Consider the following 23613-nt stretch of genomic DNA (forward strand, 5'->3'; position numbering starts at 1 on the left):
CGCAACTTTAAAGTGTTGGCTTTAAATCTTTTACTGCATTACTTGAGACATAATTTTCGTCATTTCTTGATCAGATTAGGTGGAATACTATTGTTTTAACTTTTCAGTTTTAATTTTCCCTTAATTTGTTTCTCGCATCGTCTTTTATTATTTCTCATTACGTCTTTTATGGCAGGTTTTTAGATAACTTTCAGCAGCCTTATTAGATTTACGATTTTCGGCTTTATTTTCCAAAAGAATCTCTCCCATTCTTCGTTAGCCACGAACCTCTTTCGCTGACTCCGTCATCTACTAAATTTTTTTTCGTGTTTTTGTGATTGAATATATGGTGCCAACCATGTCAGAAATGAATACTCTTTAAGAGTTTGTGATATGCCATATCAGTTGAACTTGAACCGGAACAGAAGTCATCGGCAAACTGCTTTCGTCGCTTGTTCAATCCTTTTTTTTAATTTCAATGAAACTAAGGTGGCGTTTTCGGCTTCTCTTTGATTGCTGAGGTAAACACTGTGCTAAATATCAAAACGTTCTCATTCGTACTGTAAATTAAGTACTTAGGCAACTTTTTTTAATAAGCTAAAAAATTACGGTTCACATCACTGAGTTAAAATATTGCCGCAGTGTGAGCTCAGCGAGCTAAGGGTTTAGGCACTGATGTGAGCCACGCAACGCGAGTGTACTGTATTTATTCTTGGTTTGCACAAAGCAGTATTGTCTAGCATGTGGAAATGCCATTTTTCAAGCACTCAGGGCGTTAACAATTACATTCGAAGAGACATAAACTTTTAATTAAAGCTGAACCTTATATCGCAAGATTTAGGGTTGGACGCTTTACATTTTTTGGCTAAAAAATCACATATTCTAATATGTGATTGGATACTGATAAAGAAAAACAAGGCGACCGCACGAATTTCTTACACAAAGGTTAGCAGAGTAAATACAACAAAAAATGATCATATTTATCATCACTAAAATTTTAACATCTGACCCTGCTATGTCGAATGAGTAACTCTTAAACAGCAGAATTCTTAATGAATTTTAATCTTACGAAAGTATCCATCAATGTCTTCATTCCAGAATCTTCAGAATTTATATCACATGTTATTTACGCCATCTGGCGTTTATTGTTGTGTGACTGGTGGGAAATACTTTACACTTTATGGGTTGGGAAATGTATTGAAAATTAATATTTGGTAGAAGCAACGAATTGATCGTGAAATTTGAGGGGTCAATACAGCGATTAAGGAGCTACCATGGTTGTGTCTCCGTAAAAAAGGTTTTTGAAGTTTAAGTCCTTCAGATTGACTAAAACACTATTTACATTCTAAAGTTTAATGTGTTAAATAAAGAAAATATTGTAAACAATAAATTTAAAAATGCGCGGGAGTTGGAATTAACTCGATATTAATAAAATTATCAATCGGGAGAATTATTAAGCGACAGTGTTTTATTGTCAAAATGACTAAGCAAGAAGGGAAACTTTAAACTCGTTTTCTTATAACAATTATCAGGAGCACATGAGAGAAAACCAGATAAATGGTTGTTAGAGTTACTCAGTGAAAGGGTTGATATATTAATTTTATTATTCATTTTTGTCTTTTATCCCACAATATTTCGTCCATTAAGCGCAATTTCTGGCCACCTACTGTCGCGAGGTTGAAGAAGTTGAGCACTGCTGAATAGGAAATTAAATTCTTTTTCATATGGACCCGCATCTTAATATCTCAAAGTTAAGTGATCACTAGTTATGACTAATAGACGCATGTTGATATTTCAGTCTTCTCGCGACGCCGGTACTTCGTAGTGAGAGTTAAAAGATGCGTTTTTTTAATACTTTTTGCATAAAGATTATCCTAAATTACATCAAAATAGCGCCGTAAATATTATATCAAAATATAAACAAGAAAGGTCGAATGAAAGAGAAGTCTTAAAAAACCAAGAAGATGTGTCGTGAGATGTGCACAGAATTGTTTGATAAGTAGAATGTCATTATTTAAAGTTAGATTGAGTCGCGTGACTAAAAAAAGAAAGCAAAATATATGGCATTAAAGTCACTTTTGGGGTCAAAAGAGGACGAATCATCTTATAGCATATTTCTTTTTACCAGCATCATTCACCACACAAATGTGCTAAAAAAAGAAAAAAATCGGTTGTAGAGTTGACGTTTTATAATTTACTGGTAAAGTTAAAGCTGAATACCAGTCTTGTTCCCAGGGATTTTTGTTTTTTTGACAGTGGCTCATATTCTCTTATATTAAAAAGGCAAAAATACCCTGGTAACGAGGGTTATTGAATACGTGTTTACTCACATCCATGTCTCGAAAGTATTCGTTGTAATCCTAAACAAAAGTTTTTTAAACATGTATGTGTAAGTTGAAAATGTAATTTAATCAGTCAAACTGTCCCCAGGACTCTTTTCTTTTCGTCATATGGTGTGTATCACGCCCAGACGTAAAAAGTGTTCGATCAAAAACAAAACTAAGCTAGGTATGTTCTGCGAGAAAGGAATATGCCAGTTGAAAATAAATTCGTCTCACCAAGGCATAACCACCCAAAAACTTGTTCGGAGTTTCAAAACCAATATCTAGTAGAGCAAAAAAAAACAATTTAGAAATAAAAAAAAATGAGCAAAAATAGGAAATCTTATGAGTATAGTGAAAAAAATTGTAACATGATCTAATTCTTTCAACAACGCTAGCTATTCTTTTTGTTTACACAGGTATAATGTGATACAGTACTTTCAAAACTCTTGCTTATTGTCTTAAGGTCGACATTTTTGTAAAAGATTAAAAATCCGTCTCAAATCACTAAATGCTCCCACGTTTTTAAGATAGATACTTTAAAAGCTCACAGCATCGAAACACAGGCACTCAATATGCTCAATTTTCATTACGTTCAACTTCAAAAGCTACCAAAATACAAGCGTCGCGGTCAGAAAAAAATTATAATGGATGTCCAGATAATAAACCCTGGGAGCTGTAGCAAAGTTTGGAAGAAAAACGGCCTTCAGATGACACTCAATTGTTAGATTTATGGTTAACGAACAACTAACTGCCTAATGCGGTAGAATAATTTGAGAGAAAAATTAGGGAAAAACTGCAAATAGTCAGTATTATCATATTGTGAAATAGAGACACTTACAATCGGGTTTGTAACCAGTGCTGTCTGGACGTCTTTTAACTAACAAGCTAAGTAGAAAAATATTTAACTCATAGTGCATTCCATCTTATTTACTTGAACACGTACAAGCCAGAATAAAAACAAATACAACGGGTGAAGTTTGCGAGGTAGAGCGACTGGAGAAATTTTTTATGATGGTTTCTATCGACCATTGTACCATCCCAGGACAACTCCACGACTACTCTGTAATATCATATTGTGGAAACAGCTGGTTAGGCACTTTTAATTGCGCAGTTTGCAAGGTAGAGTTTCTGGATGGTGCAAATTGCTTTAAAAAAAATCAATATGAGCCAGGTTGTAAAGCACGATAACCAACTTACTGTTAAATCGCACGATAAACCGACAGTGAATTGGAAAATACACGATGCAGGAAAGCTACATTTCACAAGAAAATAACACTGCCTTCCAAATTAGTTCACACTGGGCATAGCAAGCCAATACAGATGGCAGATAGAAACCATCGATAATCACCGTTACATATCGACGTTACACGGTAACATAGTGCGCGCTAAAGCATGAAAAATCGACAGTACGGTATTATTTGTGATAATTAAAATCTGCTGGACGCAAAGCACTTACGTTGCGACTTTGATCGACTTTGGTTGGTATTGTTGAAGTGTAGCTAACAGTTTTTGCATTGTTCTTCCAGTATCAACGATATCCTCATAGAAAAGCACGCATTTAGGATGTTATATGAATTTTTTTTGGTTTAAATAAAATATAAAGTTTACAAGCACACAAAAAATGATTACCTCGACGATGAGAACATTCTAAAAAGACGAATACAATACAAAAAAAAGTGAAAGTACTGAATGTTTCACCTTTTCAGATTTTAAGTTCTCTACACAACAACATCCCTGTTTTAAATCCTGCGACTGAACAATTCAATACGCCATCCTCATCCTCAGTACCTCTTAGCCCCTGAGCCTTTATTACGGAAATTAAAAGTAAAAAATGCCCTGGTCACGAGGCTGTTAATACGCAAAATATTAGCACAACTTTCTTTATCTTAAAGTTAATCAGAATCCAAGATTAATAAGACTTATGCAAGTCCAACAATAAGTGCAAGAAAAATAAAGGTTATACTTTTTCTTTTAAACGTGTCAAATCATCGCTTCCTTCGATTGTGATGTCACAACTTTGTTCGTTCTAAAAGAATACATACCATCTGTACCTGTCCACAATTATCAAAATAATATGCGGCGAAAGTTCTAGCGTTTATCCCAAATGTTATATCTGTAATGTTTTAAAAGACAGATAGAATATAAAAAGTAAGTAATATATATGACGAGGTAGGTTGCAAAGAATTGATTGATGGATCAAAATAATAACACGAATTTTGGCTGTTCCTTAAAGTCACGGATAAACACGCATAAGTCATCTATCAGGATGCAAATTGAAGTTCGCCGAGATGAGAATTTCTTCGTGTCACAGAATGAATACTGATGCACTATACCAACCGTATGCTTCCTGTCCATCACAACCCCTTTCTCATATGATACTTCCATTAAAAAAAATAGAAACCTTATCTAAGGACATAGATGTATAGCGCAAACTCGATTCCAGTCCTCTTTGCTTTTTCTTATATATCGCTGTCGCAATAAAAAAAGAGCTAAAAAATAAAAATAAAAACATAAAAGCTAACTTTGTAACTCCTAACTCTCAAAAAATCCAACCCTAACTGAATCGATTTCCCTAAAAATAAAGTTTTTGATTTACATTTTTATAATTCTTTGGTGGGATAAAGAACAAAAGAACAGGAGAATATTTTACCCGAATTTCTGTTAATGGCTTTAATAAAATGCATTAAATCTTGACAAAACTTAAAACCTCCTTTTAAAATGCAAAGTATTGTCATCGATTCTGCTTCAAAACCTTCATGGATGTCTTTTGCCATTCTTTCAATTCTACAAACAAAGAAATAAGGATTTAGTTTTCTTATAACCCCTCTTCCCCTCGGTTGTTAATTTTGCATTAGTTCCCACGTTCACATTAAGTCCCCACGTTTATTCCAAATACATAAGTATTTAAAATCATTTGAAACAGCTAATTCAATTTTGTCTGTCATCAAATTGAAACATTATATTAGAAAGCAAATAGTCTATGAAGAAAAGAATCAAGGACAGTGTTTCAACTTCACATTTATTCCACCCCTGTTTTTTTCGATACTCAAGAGTGCGCGCTGGAAGTAATACAAGGCGTTATGAGGGATTGCGAATGTGTCACAAAAAAATAGCAGGTTGTTCTTAGCTAGGCGAAATAATTCGCTCGATGCGGAACTTTGAAAGAAATTATCTGCACCACTATAGTAGAATCGATGTCTTCACCTTTTTCAGATTAGAGGAAAATCGCTTGCTTTTGCTACTCACGTAATGATATTGAGCATTTCTTAATACTTATAACGAGACAACTACTTAAAACGTCTTTCCTGTTGTAAATTAGCTTTGCCACTAGAGATATAGCCTTGTACTACCTGTCTTTCCTACCACACAATCTGGTCCACAGTCAGTCCATGACCCCACTACATTTAAAATGCACCGGAAAGGGAATAGGACAGTACGTACATTAAATTACCCTCGTGAATTATGTGCACAATAATATCTTTTTTACTCTCATGCTTTTCCGGTATTAACTCGTTATAATGAGTAAACAAACCAACTTGAAACTCTAATATTTCTTGATTCAAGAAACGCGCACGCGTCAATTTCATATCAAATAAATTTACGGGCCTGGGTTTAAGTTTGCCAGCAAACACAGTAACATGACCATCATCAAAGCCTCACAAATAACCCCATCCTCGTCCAAGACCTTTCTATTTTTTTATGTTAGGACAAAACCGGTTCAGGTATAGGAGGTGAATGTGCGTGAATGGTAATTTTAATCCATGAGAATTATGGATCTCTTGTTCCCTGAGCTGTTATTATGATCAATTCATCAAAAATTGAGGATGAGGTATGCATAATTTGCATTGTAAAAAGTCGACAAAGTTCAAATTTATAATTATATGTCTGTTGTTTTATCGACTTGTGCAACTTAAACATATTTATTTACTGAACATGCACGAACATATTAAAATTTCTTTATGTATAGTAATTTGAAACGTGAATGCAAAATATTTCATAAAAGTGCAATAACAAAATCTGGTCTGATCACTATGAAAAGCGAGCATTGTCTATTTCATGTTAACCTAATGTAAAAAATCATGCAGAAACCAAGCTTTTACTTTGTACCTGTCTGTTATTAATCCGTGCGGGATAAGAATAGACTCGATATCATCCTTATAATGCGGTGGGAAACTAAAATGAGCTGTTGAATATAGCGGATGGTCGTCTTCAATCTATAATACAACATATATTACTAAATAAAAAATTGTTGTATTTAGTAATGGTGTGACTTGCGTTTTAGTTTTCATACAACAATTAAATTTCGTTTGAATACAATTGAATCTCGTTTCTTAGTTTTTACCTTTTGGTGGTGGTATGGCTTAAAAATAATATTTGAAATAACGTACCTTAATAAATCTTTGAGCCATGTTGACTTGTTTTTTAAAAACCTGTCCGTTACGCAAGTATTGCTTTTTTCGCCCTCGACCACTTACGTGAAAATGTGAAAAAATCTGACAGCGCAGGAGGAGATCTCGTATTTTGTATGTTTTGCTCCGTCAGCACAAACATCTGGTATTATCATAATGGCACACAAGTCGTGATGGGAAAGAATAAAATACCAGTTTTTGGTTTTTAGTCATATCATAATTAAGTTAGAATTTCAGAAAGTTGCCATTTATCTTTTTTGCTTACTTACTTACATATCTTTCCCTGGGAAGACCGCAAACATTGTACTGAAAATATAATAGCTAGCTATAGAAAATGTGTAAAATTACAAGTGCTATTTTGATAACTAGCTAGCTAGCTAGCTATAATTATCATGGCAGGAGAGACCAATACTGTTAGCAGAAGCTAATAAGAATGTTAAGGTCACCCAAAGGTTAAAAAAAGAGAGGAAACTGTATTGTCTATGAATAGTAGATACTGGTGTCATTAAATTATTAAATAAACAGAAAAAAGACAGGGGAGAATCAAGTATAGAAAGTTTTTGAAAATATGTTAAAGTCCACCTTAATTAGGTCATACCACCTAGTTAGGTGACTCATGCTAGACTAATTAGGCTATACATGAGTTTCAATGTTTAGTGTTTTACGAGATTCTTGCACATGTGCCGAAAAAATCAGAAAAATGGACAAGCAAAAAAAAAGCGCGCCGATAAACTGTATACATAGACCCGAACAATGCCCCCCCCCCTAAAAAAGAAAAATAATCAAATATTCACACCACCAATGATTCAAAAAACTATAATTAAAATAAACGTACTATGGTAGCGAAGTTCTTAAAAAACTGTTTTTGATGGTTTTTGATAAGATTTACTTGCTAAATAACTTTTACATAAACTTTATGAACTCCTTTCTCTTCAAGCGCCTACTTCCAACTGTCGTCGCATGGTATGTTACAAGAAATTGCATTTCGGGAATGCTCCAGGCAATTTTGGGAAAGTGCAGGCGGTTTCGTAGGACAACCGCCAATTTTATTTGAAAAGTCGCCCCCACTCGCCCTTATCGGCACCCTCTTGCAAAAAATTGCAGACCTTAGGCTAAGAAAGTCAAATTATAGTTAAAAACTTTTAGCATCTTTTTTACTGATATGTACAGTACAGTCCAGATGTAAGCGTACGCGTACGCTCAACTTGCAAAAATAATTGCTTTCATTCAAAAAAAACAATAGGATAGCGAGTTCCTTTCAAATTGCGCGAAAATAATTGCTTCATGTTAAAAGCAAAAGCATAGCAAGAAACATTGTTTATAAACAATACTCTGCGCGAGAAAAAATTAAACGCAAAGGCCATTGAATTTTTCGTTTTTTTAACAACAAAACTAATTATAGTAACGCGATTTTAATCTCGATATATTTAAAAAACACAAGCTCTTTTAAAAAACAACAAATCCAATGATCTAAATATTTTAAAAAATAATGCTACTTTTAAAACTTTTAGTAATATTTCTTTATCGTTGAAACATATTTTTTAATATTCGAAACTTTTAAAAGTTCTTTTTATAAAAAGCAACGTTTAGCAACGCAAATGGAAAAACCCTACGTTCGGGACTTTTCCCTTCACGATAAGATTTCGAAAACAAATTACATTTTAATACCGAAGAAAGAAAAAATCTAAAAATATAACTTTTGACGTTCAGGAAAGATCAAAACACTCATTGTGAGAACATTTTGTTTTAAATTTTAATACCGAATAAATAGTCTAAAAATATAACTTTAGACGCGCATAAACAGCGAAAACGCTCATTGTGTGAACATTTTGTTCTGGTAAGAATAAAAAGATACAAAGTTAAAAATACGTGTTTTTTCTAAAAAAAAAATCTTGGAAAAAGAGTTAGTACAAACTTAAAAAATATTAATAAAAAAAGAGCTATAAAATTACATGAAGTCACTGTTATTTAGTTTCGGCCGTCGCAAATACTCATTCATAGCAATAACTGCGCCTGCCCAAGTCGATTTTTGGTTCGTTTTTGAAACATCAAAATACCAAAAAACAATCTGCTTAATATACTCGACTTTTTCCCTGTCTAAGGATTCTTTTTGAACTTGTTTACCGTTCACCATTTTGTTCATACCAAAAATGTTTTTTCCCTTTCTCTCCTCTACGGTGAAAATCTTTTTCATTATCGCCGCTATTCGTTTTTAAACTTTTTAAAAAGTGATCTAAAAAAACATTTCTATCGCCACTATTCATTTTTTAAACTTTTAAAATGCGAGCTAAAAAAACATTTCTATCACCACTATTCGTTTTTAAACTTTTAAAAAGCGATCTAAAAAAGCTTTTCTATCAAAATTAAAGTTTCAATCTTTGTTTAAATATAATAATTTCTATCGCTTAAAAGCTTTATTTAACCCGCGCAACCAACAAGGCCTTCTCGCTAGTTTATTTAGTTTCCACGCAAAACTTTTATTTAATAAAACAATTAAACAATGGCTCTTCGTGTCACAATGATAGAGTTGATAACATTTGCAATTATGCTATTGGGAATAGTTATGTTAACACTATTTAACAATGTTACGCGCAGTTCTAATTAACTATTTTTTCTTCAATAATCTTTTGTTTATTACATGCAAGTTAATGACTTACAAGACTTGCAAAATAATTAATAAGAACAAAAGACAAACAACTACCGCCTCCGAGAAAAAGGTGTGAAACTTGAGCCTATGCGTACACTTACATCTGGACTGTACTGTATATATGATCTAAATCTAATTTATATGCAAGCTATATTCTAATTACAAGATCAAAAATGCTTCTACCTGATAATGAAGTTTGGAATGGAGTGGTTCATGGCTTACTGCCTGCATTATTTTGCCTGTCAATTTGCATAAGAGGCCTGGGGATTATAAACCACAAGCGTCAAAATGAAAGTCGGTTGAGAAATCATCATTCAATTGCAATACCGAGAAGCTGTGACGCAAAAAAAAGAAAAAAACAGCGACAGGGAAAATGTTGTAGAATTTCAATTTGAGCAGGCGAAATACTAGACCAAGCACTGACTCGGATTTCAGTTGGGAGAGCTGTGATGAGGATACTATTCAAAAAGAAGTCGCTTCACGTGTTGCTGTTGCTGTAAGCACGTGGTGCAAGTGTGGAAAGTGTAAGATAATGACGAGCGAAGCGGAGTGTCGTTGCTATTGTGGGTTAGAATCCACGAATATTTTTAATTTGATCAGTGAGTTTTGATATGTAAACGTATTCGAATTAGATAATAGCGCATGAGTTCGATGAATGACGATAAAAATGAAAAAATCTTCTAACCTTCTTCTTTTTGTTTTTTTCTCTCAACTCAGTTCTAAAGTCAAAGAACTCGGAAGTAAAATGAGCTTCACAGATCTTAAAATTCTTTGGAAGCGTATCCTCTCTCTTGATCTGTTTGATCCATATAGTTCGTTGTTTGGATCTTTGGGAAAGTTGAAAAAAAATACACCTTGTTTCTTTTGGTGGTTAAGACAACTAGGTAAGTGGGCAAAAAGCCATATTACTATTTAAAAAAAGGATTCGTCCTTATTCATCAACGTGTGGAACTTTTTTTTACAAAACACATCATATCACATCCACAAAGTTTCGCCTCAGGTTGGCTAATTGAACTACATCACAGTGCCCAACTAAATGACTCGCCTAATTAGGCCATAAGTGGTGAGGCTGAAGTCCATTTTTTAGAACATTACAGTGCCCAACTAAATGACTAATTAGGCCATGTCGCCTAGGTCTTTACCTTGACTTACTAGCTATAGCTAGTTAACTAGCTAGCTGGCTAAATAACCAAAGTTTGCCTTTTCGAACATTTCACTATTCCTGGTTTCTGGTTAACATGCTTGATATTTTTTATCTTTCAACAAAAATGACCAGCATCTTTTATTTCAGCATCAAAATTTATGAAAACATGCAGTTTATACCTTAAGTACAAGAACCTCTAAATACCTCCACTTTGGTCACTTCTTCTATGCCATATTGAAATGGTTTTTGTTCAAACTTATCTCAGATTTATTCTGATTTTGATGTCAATACGTTACTCAGGGGTAAGCTATAGTTATATAAAAGGGCTGAGCGATATGGGCTGCTATGCCCTTTTTATGTTTCCAATATGTTGATATATACAAAAAAAATTTCTATGAGTCCCCTATTAAAATTTTGATTGTTTTGCAAACAAAGAACTTAATGGCGTCAAAATTCTTCTAATGCTTGCTGCTTTACACATGGCGATTGGATTTGCATGCAAGTTTAACCTTTTTTTTACAATAATCTTTCACACAAGTTTTTTAGACTCCTTGTGTGTGATTTTACTATTGGCAAATAATTGGCAAAGCGAGCTTATCTAATGTGTTTTTTTTGCATGCCTTAACATATCTTGGGCGTGCGATCATTGTCAGACTCAATTGTTATAATTTTGAAAAGTGATGTGCCGCATTTAGGCGAATTTGCTGCCTACTAGGCCTGTAGTTACAGATTCTAATCAATGATTTACTTACACCTTATGGGTTAAAATTCTGGCTGTGAACTGCTAGAACTTGCGCTATGTTTGTTCCCCACATCAAAACACCCGTGCAGTGTACAGAGGTAAAGAAATTTTATTAATATTTTTACGTCAGTTAAATTTAATTTTCTTGGATTGCACGCACAGAAAATTCAGGCGTGCGATTCACCACCTGGAATTTCAGGAAATTCCCTGCACATCTACCTAGCCCTTCTCATATCATCCTATCTTGTCTTGCTTTACTGCCCACACCATATAAGATTTTTTTATGTACAAATTTATGCACATTTTGAAGAGGATTCCTAATTATGCTTCTTTATGTTTTCCTATTATTAGAATGTACAGGGAAAACAAGTTGTGCAATATAGACCATACAAATGATCTTGTTCGAAAGGAATATAAACGTTACAAAAAGCGAAAACCACCACCGGATTTTAGCAATGTTATAGATTTTAATGAACCAGCTAGATTTCAGGATTACATAGAAAGAGTACATTTGGATTTAGTTGATTTCAACAATGAACAGTTTTGTTCAATTGGATTAAAGCATCCAAAGGAATGGAATATTTACCAACTGAAAACGTGTCCCGGTTTTATAGTTGTAACAAATCCATTTGTTTCATATGGTGCTCAAAGTTACTGGGTGAAACAAACTTTGACGAACTATACAAAAGGACCATATGCAAACAACTTAGACATGTTAATGAAATTGGATAAAGAAAAGACAATGTGGCAGATTAGTCATGAGTATGTTTTTGATGTCATAAATATTTTTACCCAGAATTTTTCACAAATTTCTTTGTTTTAGATTACTGTTTTTTGTGAATTAATCATAACATAAACAGTTTTTTTGAAAATAATTACTTACCTTCAAATTGATTAAATTTGACCTTGATCTACGTTTAGTAATAATCAAACTCTTGATAAATAAATAGTGAATAAATTATATCACTACTATGAACATAAAATTAGTTTAGGGGAACTAATTCTGGAAATCACAAAGAAAATTTTTTTGCAGGAATTTGATTTAGAAAATAAAAGATCAAGTTAATGGGAATTCCTTGCAGAAATATCCTACACAAAAGTATATTGTCAAAGTGTTTTTTTTGAAAGTATATATATTATAATGAAAAGCTTGAGTTTTTATAACTTTCAGACACATTAGGACACAATGACTATAGTTGTTTTTTCTTAATCATCTGATCTGTAGCCTCTAATTTACATTGACACTGTGCAATTGCTGACAAATGTTTAAAAAAACATGCAGGCAAAACATATACATCAACAAGTTTTCACTAACGTTATAAAATTTGAATTAGAAAAATGTGTTACTTATTACCTAAAAAAACCTATCATACTACATTTCTTTGTTTTAGGAAATCAGTGGACAATACATTCATTAACCAATTACGTTGGGTGCATATGGGCTACCATTTTGACTATAATACAGTAGATTATAAAGCAAAACAATATTTCGGATTTCCGGATGATCTTGCAAAACTTACTGAAACAATAGCAAAAGTGTTTAACTTTTCTGATTATTTTGCAGAGACTGGTATTGTAAATTACTATCCAGAGGGTAGTAGCATGGGAGGCCATACTGACCACTATGAGGAGGAGCTAAGGCAACCCCTTATCTCTTATAGTTTTGGTCAGTCTGCGGTGTACTTAATTGGAGGAAACACTCGAGATATTAAACCAGAAGGTAGAAACATATGTTTAAAAAATAATTTACAAAATACTTCTCAATATTATGTTTTTAGATGTTTTTTAAATTTTTTGATGAGGGAACATTTGCTAGAATTGCTGTAATTCTTTGATTTTCGTTTTGTTCTCCTAGGTAGCATAATAATTTTTACCACTGTTGTTGTCCAGAATTTGTTAATATATCTTATATGAATGAACGTATATATATTCAGATATATTGTTTCTATTATAATTTTTTTCTACTTTTAGCTATATGGGTTCGATCTGGTGACTTTATGCTCATGACAGGCCCATCTCGAACTGCGTTTCATGCTGTACCTTGTATCCTTGCCAAGCCTGTTAAAACAGGACCTGAGGATATTGGCTCATGTCCACTAGTCACTCATGGCAACAAAACTAACGAGCAAGACAATTTTTTGCATTGTACATCAACACATGAACACAGCCATATGTGGAAAAATGAAATGGATGGTGATTGGGAAGAATTCTCACAATATTTATCTAATACAAGAATAAATATAAACATACGTCAAGTTCATAAACATGAAGATACAAAAGAAAATTCTTAGTGTGGATATTTGCAAATAAATATTTACTCTTTACTTTACTGTTTTGATTTTCTTCGGAGCTTGAAATCTGACTTTTAGTTTTAGCAGATTGAAAATGATTTACTCTAAATAATTTAATGTTTATAGTATACTTAATATTCAAATTTATTACCACACTTAGCATAACAATTACAATGCTCAAGACTTCCATATCTACTCATAAAAAAAATGATTTTGTTGCACCACACTGGTCCTGTTCATAACAAATAAAACTGTTTTATTAGGGTGCACAAATAATAAAGAAAATAAATTACACCTTACCATCTTTTTTGACTTCTGAATGTACACAAGTCAGGTGATAAAATCAATATTGACCAGCTTGATGTTGCATTGTGAATTAATCAATTAAGGTAAAAAACTACCAACCAAATTTGCGATTCGTTATTGTGAGTTTTCAATAGGCATATTTGCAGAATACTTTAGAGATATTTAAAAAAAGTTAAATTTGGCATTGGTGTTTCCACAAGTGCAATACTAACATAAATCGAAGAAATTCTTTTGTCACTGGAAATCATAATAATGATAGTTTTTGTTTACAAATTTACTCATGTATTAAAAACGTTTTCACTAATTGCATTTAATAAAAAAATCAACCTTCAATAATAATGCGTAAAATGGTGAAATATGTTCTTTGGTTTGTTTTCTGTTCATACCGAAAAAATGTTTTAATGTATTGTTTCTTTTACTGAAGGATAAATAATGAGTAAATATACCAATAATGAGAAATACAATTATGTGACTCGATTTTGAAAGGTATGTTATGTGGTGTTTTACACAAATCATTTTGGGTTTTTTTGTCAAACGGCTGGGATTTTTTATTTTCATTACGGTATACTATAATACCAACTTACCAGCTTGCTCTATTATGTTCTTATTAAATAGCTTTCACTAAAAAAATGTTTTTAAAAAAAATATACTTTTTAGATAAGAATGCAAAAGTATCGTCGCCAAATATTACATTTTGCTCAGAATGTGCTGAGTGAAAATATTGTGAGTATTTTACATTTTTTTAGTGCAAGAATTGAATTTGATTGGGAAAAGCTGGTTACTTACAAAATTAAGGTATTACTAACAAATTTTCTTGCTTTTTGTAGGGTAAAAGGATCTTAATTTTACTTTTTATCAATGTTGTCTCAACTATCAGTTTACTGTATCATTGTGTCTACACAAACAGTATGGGTAAGTGAGGTTACGTAGTTTTGTAGTTTTACTTAACAGACAAACAATTTACTTCTCTGATTAAGTTAAATTTAACAGTTTCAAAATATTATGTTTAATGTAGTTTTTCTAAATCAGACGTTTTTCATGATTTTCATGACTTTCTAAAAGAGCTACCAGTGTGGTGAAGTAAGATCTTAATATAAATGTTTTGATATTCTTATTAAAAAAATAATTTTTAATCCAGTTATATCTTAAAATGGCCGTTGACACCTGCAATGCAATGAAAACTTTCTTTTGTAATATTTTAATTTTCTTTGTTTTAGCATTAACTGCATTTACATATTTATCAATATTTAACTCATTAAGGTATGGTGTACTGTCTTTTGGAGGAAGAAGTTTTTTTATTGCTGGAATGGAAAGAGAGTTCTTTAAATAAAATATGCCACTATGGTGTTTTGGCAAATTTTTTTCTTTAAATTTTAATTCCTAGTTTTACCTACACATGGACAGAAATGAGAATTACAGTTAATGACTTTTTGGTATGGAAATCTGAACAAGCTGGCCTCTCACTCAGAGCTCTTTTCATGTTTTTCTGTACACTAAATCAAAATATCTTTTACTAAGTTTTATATACAATTCTTGGGGAAACTGAACAATTCTGTAGAACAACTTAAAAATTTTTAGAGGCTCTTTACACGAGACACAAAGTGAACCCAATAACTTCAGTATTTATCGCATTGAATGGCATTTCACTTAGTCAAATTGAACGCAGTATGTCATAATCCAGTGCAAGAATTTCATGTAGACATTTCACGCTGAAAGTCGCAAACTCAAAAGATGCAGCCCCTTACAGGCTACCCCTGAAATTAAATTTAACCTGAATTAAAATACCATGTAAAAAGTAAAAATTTCACTTCACCTCAATTCCACCTTGGCTTCGTGAAACTAGCTCTGACTCGCACACTTGAAATACACAGAAATCTTTTACTACAGTTATCAATTGTAAACAATTTATATACAACGTGTTTCATGTTAAATAAATTTAGATTACAAGTTAAAATAAAATAACCCCTTGTTGAAACTCGTTTTTCTTGTTCTTACAATAGGTTGAGTAGTTTATTTGTATCAATATGGGTGCCAAAACAGAAACAAAACTTTTCATATTCATTTGGGTAAGTTATTTCGAAATAGTAATAAAAAAAATATATACAAATTTTAACGTGGAAGTTACACTTTATTTTTCCTGTTGTAATGTTTTCAAAAGAATGACCACTAGTTATTTTTCTAGATATGAAAGATTCGAAGTTCTTGCAGTATTTTCTTGCACAGCAATCACACAGCTCAGCGGCTTTTTCATTTTCAAGGAAAGGTATGGATCAGCTTGGAATCACATCGAGTGTTTTGCGTACTTTATTTCGTTTACATTGCAATTGTTTTAAAAAATTGAACTTGAATAGTTTTAGTAGGGTAAGAGTTCGTATAAAAATGTTATTGCGGTACTATATTGATCATGCTAGCTTTTTTATGGTAATTACAGTGGCATTTAAAGATGTTTCTTATTAATTGATTTTTGTGCATATTTTTTATCGTGTGCTATTTATGTTTTTTTTTTCAGTTTTGAAAGACTGATTCAACAAGATAAAGTTTTAGCGTATGTATATTTTTCTACTGTCACCGCTAAAAAAGTGTACGTCAATAAGGCGTGAGGGAGGGGGTTAAATTTTATTTGACGTTTTAATATTTTCTTCCTGAAACATCTGGGATATAGTAAGTGTTTTAAACTGATTTGTCGTCCATACTCTTTACATGAGGTGTTTAGGGCGGTTTTATGTTGAACCAAGAGAGGGAAGTGGGTAATTTTGGGTGCTTCTTATTACCTAAGATTCCAATTAATTCGTGAATAATTACAGGGATTAACGGTAGTTAAATAATAGCAAAAACGTTTAAATTTTTACAGACACCTTGTATATTTCGTATTTGCTTCGTTATTTTTATTCTTATTTTTTAGTGATTCACAAATAACGATGGTTTTTATAGGCTCACTGGTCAATATTTTAATAAATTACGGTGTGGAAAATAATCCGTTTGCATCTGTATCCAGAGGTAGTTCATTTGTGTGATTTAAACTGTGATTTAAACTTTTGACACACTGGCAAATTTTTAACTCACATTCTACATAACCGTTAGTAGGTTTCTACGTAGCCCGAAGCTGTTAAATTTAACTCAGCATTTACTGCTGACGCTTCTAATGTTTTTAACGTTCCAAATGATTCTTAACATGCAATTCATTTGTTACGTAAACTTAAAAATAATTTTATCTTTTTGTAGGTGCATCATCGAACTGTATACAAGACGCTTTATTTGATCTAGGAAAGAGGTGGCAAATTCTTTTTTTTTCTTTGATATAAACAATTGAACTTCCTAACATTGTTTATGGTAACATCCATTGTTAGTTCATAAAAAAAATGAGCTTATATTTATCTTGCAACAGAACTGATAAATGACATTTCATAGTTATTGCAATTTAACAGCCTTTCTGATAAAGAAAAGACTTGATTATTAGTAAATCTTTATTTCCTTCTAAAATTTTGGCAAGATTTTCTAAAATATTGATGTTTTAATCCTTTTTATAGTGTTCTGTGGCCACCCTGTAGGCAACGCTATTAAGCTTGCACTGTACGAATGTCATCGAGTTGCTTCATCCGAGAACTAGTTCTTTAAAGCAGCATTGGCACAGACAATCCAGTCTGCTGTTAACTTCCTAATTTTTCAATATATTTTATTCTGTAGATCGATACCAAGAATTTTTTGCTTTCAGTATATGCAGCACATTACCATTACTATCACGTTTCTTATTGGTCCGTTTGGATCCTTATATGTTACTTTCTCACACTGCTGGTATTACTGTTATCATATCAAGCCTTCTTATAAAACATAGGTGAGTGCAACCACAGCGATCAATTTTCTGTTCGGGAAAGATGTATATTTTATGTGATTACTTTCTTTTCAGGTCTGCTTATGAGGCTGACACGATTTCCGCAATGTTCATTGCGGTGGCTATTTGTGTAACCATGTATCCACTGAGCTATCATTGTGCTTTGATTCTTATGAATGCAACGCCGAAGGAACTTGTCACTTCAATAGATAAATGTTTAAAAGAGGTACGATGGTCTGACTGGTTTAAAAATGCCAGTCTTTCTTTTTGTTTCCTATTTCATGAGAAGAAGCAAAGAGCTTTAAGTACTGAATCTAGAAGTTAAAAACAATTAAAATTCTGTGATGCATTTGGTCATGTTAGGTTTTGGCTTATAATGAATCACTTAGATTTTACCTTTCTGCTTACGTTGATATTTTGTAAATAGACAGCCTGAACTTTAATGTTACGATAATATTTGATGCACAATGTTTTAGTTTTTCATGTTCTTTGTCCAGAGGTTACTATACTGACCCCTCCACTGTGCTTTTCTGTCTTTTTTCATTCCCCTGTCCCTGTTTTTTTTTTCTCATTGGCATTTTTATATGTATGTGCATGAACATTTTCTTGCGTTTAGGCAAATACATTAGATGGTCTGTTGGAGTTTCGGAAGGAACATTTTTGGGCAGTTAGCTTCGGAAAATATGTATGTATACCGAAGCGAGTTTGTTGTTGAACGATTCTATTCGCGTGCAACAACAAGTCAAAGGTCTAAGTTCTTGAATCTTCTTGAAGCATCTTTAAAAACAAAACCTTTTACTTGAGCCAGTAACAAAATCATTCATATTGCTAGAAAACTTATTTGCTCACTTGAGACAGTGTTTCCATCCTGAAATGAGCTAGTTGGTACTGATTGATTAAAATATATAGTGAGAATGCTTTCGTAGAGCAAGACGTGCAAGAGCGTCACTAGATTTATAAGTGGGAACTTGTTTCAACATTTTTTTGTCTTGTGCATCTCTACTTTGGGTCTTTTAAGTTGGTTTCTCATTCTTTGCTTTAGGCCGGATTGATGCATGTGCGTATACGAAGAGATGCGAACGAGCAGGTAGTTTATGCCCTTTATAGTTGCTCTCCATCTGCGATGATAAAAATAGCTTCCATTGTAGGTGTCATGATAAAAAAGGTGCCAAGAAACAGTTGGTCAGTGTTCGTGACTTGATCTTGATGTTTAACGTCAGCAAAAATAAATGATTCGTTGCATTGGTTGTAGTACTGCATAATCAGTCAAACTTGAAAGATACGCATGGCTTATTTTTATTATCGTTGTGTCAATTAATATAATTTTATGGTAATGTCTTTTTTTAGCTTATACTTGCGCAGTTGACGAACAAGTTATCGCCTTATCTCCACTACATTTCCATCCAAATCTTTAAAGACGATTGGAAAAGACCAGTCACCTCTTCGATGGAGAAACATGTTTACGATCCACGTGCTAACCTTCCCTATGTTTCGCAAGTTGCCGGTGTCCGAACTTCTTTACCGTACTCGTCTCCCGTACCTATGTATAATTACTCGAGCAAAGTGACGAGATATCCAGCCAGCAGTTATCAACATAGTAGTAATAGTTTGAATAAAAGCTTAAAAACTTCTAGTAAAGAGACAAATAACAAGAATAAATATTATGGGCCTAAAATAGATATAAATTTTGATTAGGAAATATGGGGAACATCAATGTATGTTTGTTTGATATGAATCTTTTAATTGCTTATGTAAATTATATTTTTGAGAAAAAATGAAATGGTTATTTTCCGTATTTGCTGCCCATTGGCCATTGTGCAGCACGTTTTACGTATACTTATGAATTGTAAAAACGTCTAACATAAGTTTTTTGTCCCCAATTAGTCGTTGGACTACAACTGGCGAAAGAAACGCCACATATCGCTTAAAATCTTTTCAGTGTTTATTCAAAATATTTTATTCCCAGCGCAATCTTCAGAACCTTGTTTGTAGAAAAATGAGGATAATAAGTCACTATTTTTTACCACGTGCGTACTATCTTAATAACAGAAAAGAGTTTCTCTTTTGCTGACATTGTGTTATGTGCAAAATTGAAAGTTGCCAGGCGGTGGCTTTCTACGCAGGTCCTGATAATCTTTACGCCAATGATAGAAATGACAATTTCTCCGATATATCTGATTGGGGCACAGACTTTGATGTTGATGCAGGACGAAATACCTTCCATTGCTACTATTTGGTGAATACGCAAGTTTGTGATAAAAACATTAAACATGCGAATTTCTTCTTCCTTCAAATCCTAGTAATTGGTCGTTCGCGAAATATATTAAACTATCTATTCGTGCAAAATCTAAAAAAATGCAAAAGTTTTACTAGCGAAGTCGCGAAATTAACTTCTCACAAAAAATTAATTCTCGTTAAAATTACTTCATTAAGTAACTATAACAGAAAATCAACTAAAGCACCAAAATATTGACCAGAAGAACGTTGTCACACGTGATAAGTACTGGCATTTTATCCAAATTTATTGTTGGCTGATAATAAAAACAAGAAAACGTCAGCAGAGAAATAATTATGCTAATTTATTCCAAATAACATTGTGCCAAGTTTTATAACACTATCCTGTCAAAGGTTGCGAACCCTTCAGCCCAAATTCGTTCTCGCTATTTCCTCGCACCCTGAGACCCTGAGAACGAGGTTGTCCCCGCTAATCCATAGCTACAAAGATTGGGTAAAATAGTATGACAATATGCGTAATCTCATTCTCGTCCCTAGAGCTCTTTTGGATTAAAACCTCAAAAGTTTATCTCAAAGAGCTCTTGGTTTCTATACTTAAATTTTCCGGCCGCTAAGAATGATTGCGACTAAAAAACATATGAATTTGCAACATTCTTATCGAGGCCTGGTGACAAGTTGTACGGTTTACCATTTCTGAACCCTATTTTTAAGCCGTTTCTAAGCAACCTCGATCCTAGGGCATGTAGCGTTTTTTGATATGAGGATGAAACCCGTACGCATTTCATCCTCAGGACGAGAATAAGATTACGTAAATTGTCATACTATTCATCCTCATATCAAAAACGGTACAGACCCTGGAATCGAGTTTGGTTTCTACGCCTATTGTTTGCTGACGAACAAGCGCATTCCAATCAACCTTAGTTCAAGCGCCTGTTATCTTTTAGTGCCAGGAACAGGATTGCGTCCCAATATCATCGGCCTAAAATACCTATCAGAAGAGGCTGAACTTTTCCGTATGCACTACGTAAAAGCGCTGAAAGATGGTCCAAATTGAAATTTAAGTGACAAATCTCGGCGGCGACTTTGAATGCATATTTAAGTTGCGCAACTATCCCTATTGCTCTTTCTTGCGTACCATGATAAAAGTGAAAAGTCGAACAAAAAATTCGGGTTGATGTCCACAAGCCTCATGATATCAAGCGGATGATGGTTTAAGCAGATGAAGAAACGCGATTTCTCAAGACAGCGATATTTGAAATAATAAATAATACAAGAAGATATAAATTATTACATTACGAAATAAAGATTGCTGATAACAGTGTGGTGGAATCAGTGTGAACACAAAATTTAGTTGCAAGATCACCTTAGGAGCAAATTTTCGGGGATAATAAATTTTGTAAACAGGCTTGAAGCCTGACCTTGTACGTAACAAAGGGGGTTTGAGATGACAAATAATGTTGAGCGTATGTTTTAAAGCTTAAAAAGTTGTAAAAAGTCAAACTTGTGATGAAGCTTTTTTCGTTCTAAAGATAGTGCTAGTTTACTCATGCCAGGCTCCTCAAATCTTTAGTAACCAATTTAAATTCTATGACTTTACACACAAATTTTTACTTCAAACGATGCGTATTAATTTTTGTCTGCACTTCTTTTCGTGCTTCTCTTTGTTTTATTCGCGAAATTTACAGCAACACAATGTATTTCCAAAATTCATTTGGATGATGTGAAATAAACGATAAAAACGTGAAGGCCAATCAGACAAGCTTGTCCACAGTACCTTTTACGGCTAGATTTAAAGCACAGCGCCGTTTTGACGCATATAGTCCTGGAGACGATATTGAGAAACCAGATCTAGTTTAAATGCACTTAATAAAAAACTCTGGAGACGTAACATGAGTCTGTCCTACACGCCTGTCCTTTTAAAAAAAATCAAATATTTGATTGGATTCTTTTGTTTCCACAAACTCGGTATTTCATTCTCACAAAGGTAAACAATCCTAAAACAAAACCTAGTCCGAAATAAACACCTGAAATAGCCATAAAGGATTTTCTTCCGCCATACGTCCGAAACAAATAACCACCAAGAAAACCAGCTATGCATCCTCCTGTTCCGTTTAATAGCGCTGACGAAATGGCGAACAAGGTACCTCTGCAGTTTTCGGTTGACGATTTGTATAAAAGATTCGCCGCTGGATACATAAACAATGAAAAACTTCCTCCAACCAAGACACTTGTGAAAGCCATGAGCACGACATTACGTACAAAGAAATAAAAAAGAAATGATATCGCAAAACCAAATAACGAAAACATCATAGGTACAAAACTTGATTGAAAATACTTCTCAAACGCATGTCCAAGAGGAGCTGTAATGACTTCAGCGAAGGCTTGAAGGAGAGCTAAAAATCCCATAGTCATTCTTGAGGCAGTTAATTCTGTTTGGAGCAGAAGAAAAACAAATGTGTATTGGAACATAAAACCCAGTCCGATGAGTAAAAAACATAATAAGCATATTATAACATCAGGACTTTTTAAGGCGAACATTAATTCCTCGCGTTGATATTCTCCTTTCATGTCCGCTCTGTTTGTTTGTGTTATGCAAGATGGCGGAATGTCAATTTTCAGAGAGTTTGAATGTTTCAATGTAAACAAATAGTAACAGCTAACCATCAAACAAATGTTTACGGTAAGTACAACATAAAACAAAATCTTACTGCCAGATTCATTATCATGTTGGTCGATTAAAGCACCAGTTACGAACGGAATAGCACCAAGCCCAACAGACACCCATATTCTCTGTCTAATATATGCTACATTAGAAATTTGCTTTGATATTTGAAAGACACGAGCGTCAATCGCCGGACAAATTCCTCCATCAAACAAAGCTGCCAAAGTATTTAATAAGAGTAATATATTAAACTTTCTTTTCGAAGATTTTTGTTGAAATTCACTCGAAGATTGAGAAGAATTCTCAGTAACTGCATCTGCTAACCATGGCATCAAGAATGTTATTATTGTCGAGATAGTTATGGTAGCAAGCATAATAAATCTCCTCTTTCCCCAACGGTCCGCTAAAAAGTTAGAAAAAATTGCGCCAACAACTTCTACTGTGTATCTTGTTCCGACAATGTATCCAGCTTCTTGCGGGTTTAACCCTGATCGTGTTAAAAATAATACCATGAATGCCATCAAAGTATACTTAGAGCCCGTTCCGAAAAAGTAGGAAAGCTTTCCCGGAAGAAGCAAAACGTTGATTTTGAAATATTTGCGTATTCGACCAGGCCTGTCTTTTTTGTTACTGTTTTTTGTTTCCAAAAGAAGCTTATCAATTTGGTCCATTATAATATGTCTTGTTTCTCTTCGAAATTTCAACAATAAAATTTATAGCTGATTGAAAATTCTAAGTAGAAAACACGTTCAAAGATTTTCACAGGATCGATTATCAAATTTCCCAAAAGATGACGATTTGACCATTTATCACCTACCAACAGAAATATTACATAAAGACAAACTCATCTCCAGGATTCTTTTTGATCAAGCATTTTCTTCAGGAAGAACAACGCAAAAAGTAAGCGAGACACAAGGTTCTTATAAGGATGGCAAAATAAATTGATAAAAAGTGGAGTTAAGTTATTCAACATTTTTCGGTACATGAAATCTAAATCATCATCATTGCGATTATATAAACAAATGCGTAAAATTGCATTACCAGT

General features: G+C 33.3%; 3 protein-coding genes across 6 annotated transcripts; 2 read left to right on the plus strand and 1 right to left on the minus strand.

The window, feature by feature from the left end:
- Positions 1–1254: 1254 nt before the first annotated feature.
- On the minus strand, positions 1255–6845 carry LOC130621777 (hypoxanthine-guanine phosphoribosyltransferase-like). Of its 4 annotated transcripts, XM_057437120.1 has the most exons (11): positions 6692–6845; positions 6411–6517; positions 4954–5087; positions 4826–4875; positions 4267–4329; positions 3933–3950; positions 3760–3842; positions 3142–3188; positions 2538–2584; positions 2310–2339; positions 1291–2129 (listed from the first exon to the last, which is right to left on the minus strand). In XM_057437120.1, exons 1-11 carry the CDS (start codon positions 6710–6712, stop codon positions 2079–2081), a joined length of 651 nt encoding a protein of 216 aa, XP_057293103.1. In that variant the 5' UTR covers positions 6713–6845; the 3' UTR covers positions 1291–2078. The 4 variants fall into 4 exon arrangements, with proteins under 4 accessions (XP_057293105.1, XP_057293104.1, XP_057293102.1 ...); XM_057437119.1 differs by lacking the exons at positions 6411–6517; positions 6692–6845 and adding an exon at positions 5745–5905 and having other exon boundaries at positions 1275–2129; XM_057437122.1 differs by lacking the exons at positions 2310–2339; positions 6411–6517; positions 6692–6845 and adding an exon at positions 5745–5930 and having other exon boundaries at positions 1255–2129.
- Positions 6846–11042: 4197 nt separating this feature from the next.
- Positions 11043–13569, plus strand: LOC130621774 (nucleic acid dioxygenase ALKBH1-like). The gene is made up of 3 exons (XM_057437116.1): positions 11043–12007; positions 12637–12965; positions 13217–13569. Exons 1-3 carry the CDS (start codon positions 11529–11531, stop codon positions 13534–13536), a joined length of 1128 nt encoding a protein of 375 aa, XP_057293099.1. The 5' UTR covers positions 11043–11528; the 3' UTR covers positions 13537–13569.
- A 615-nt stretch (positions 13570–14184) lies between these two features.
- LOC130621772 (zinc transporter 6-A-like) lies at positions 14185–19462 on the plus strand. Its single transcript, XM_057437115.1, has 14 exons — positions 14185–14328; positions 14500–14565; positions 14670–14754; positions 15060–15102; positions 15843–15908; positions 16025–16105; positions 16352–16387; positions 16745–16839; positions 17065–17113; positions 17555–17674; positions 17747–17897; positions 18288–18356; positions 18714–18758; positions 19019–19462. Exons 2-14 carry the CDS (start codon positions 14506–14508, stop codon positions 19364–19366), a joined length of 1248 nt encoding a protein of 415 aa, XP_057293098.1. The 5' UTR covers positions 14185–14328; positions 14500–14505; the 3' UTR covers positions 19367–19462.
- Positions 19463–23613: the final 4151 nt, after the last annotated feature.

Source organism: Hydractinia symbiolongicarpus, chromosome 12 (genome assembly GCF_029227915.1).
Source record: "Hydractinia symbiolongicarpus strain clone_291-10 chromosome 12, HSymV2.1, whole genome shotgun sequence".
Lineage (NCBI taxonomy): Eukaryota > Metazoa > Cnidaria > Hydrozoa > Anthoathecata > Hydractiniidae > Hydractinia > Hydractinia symbiolongicarpus.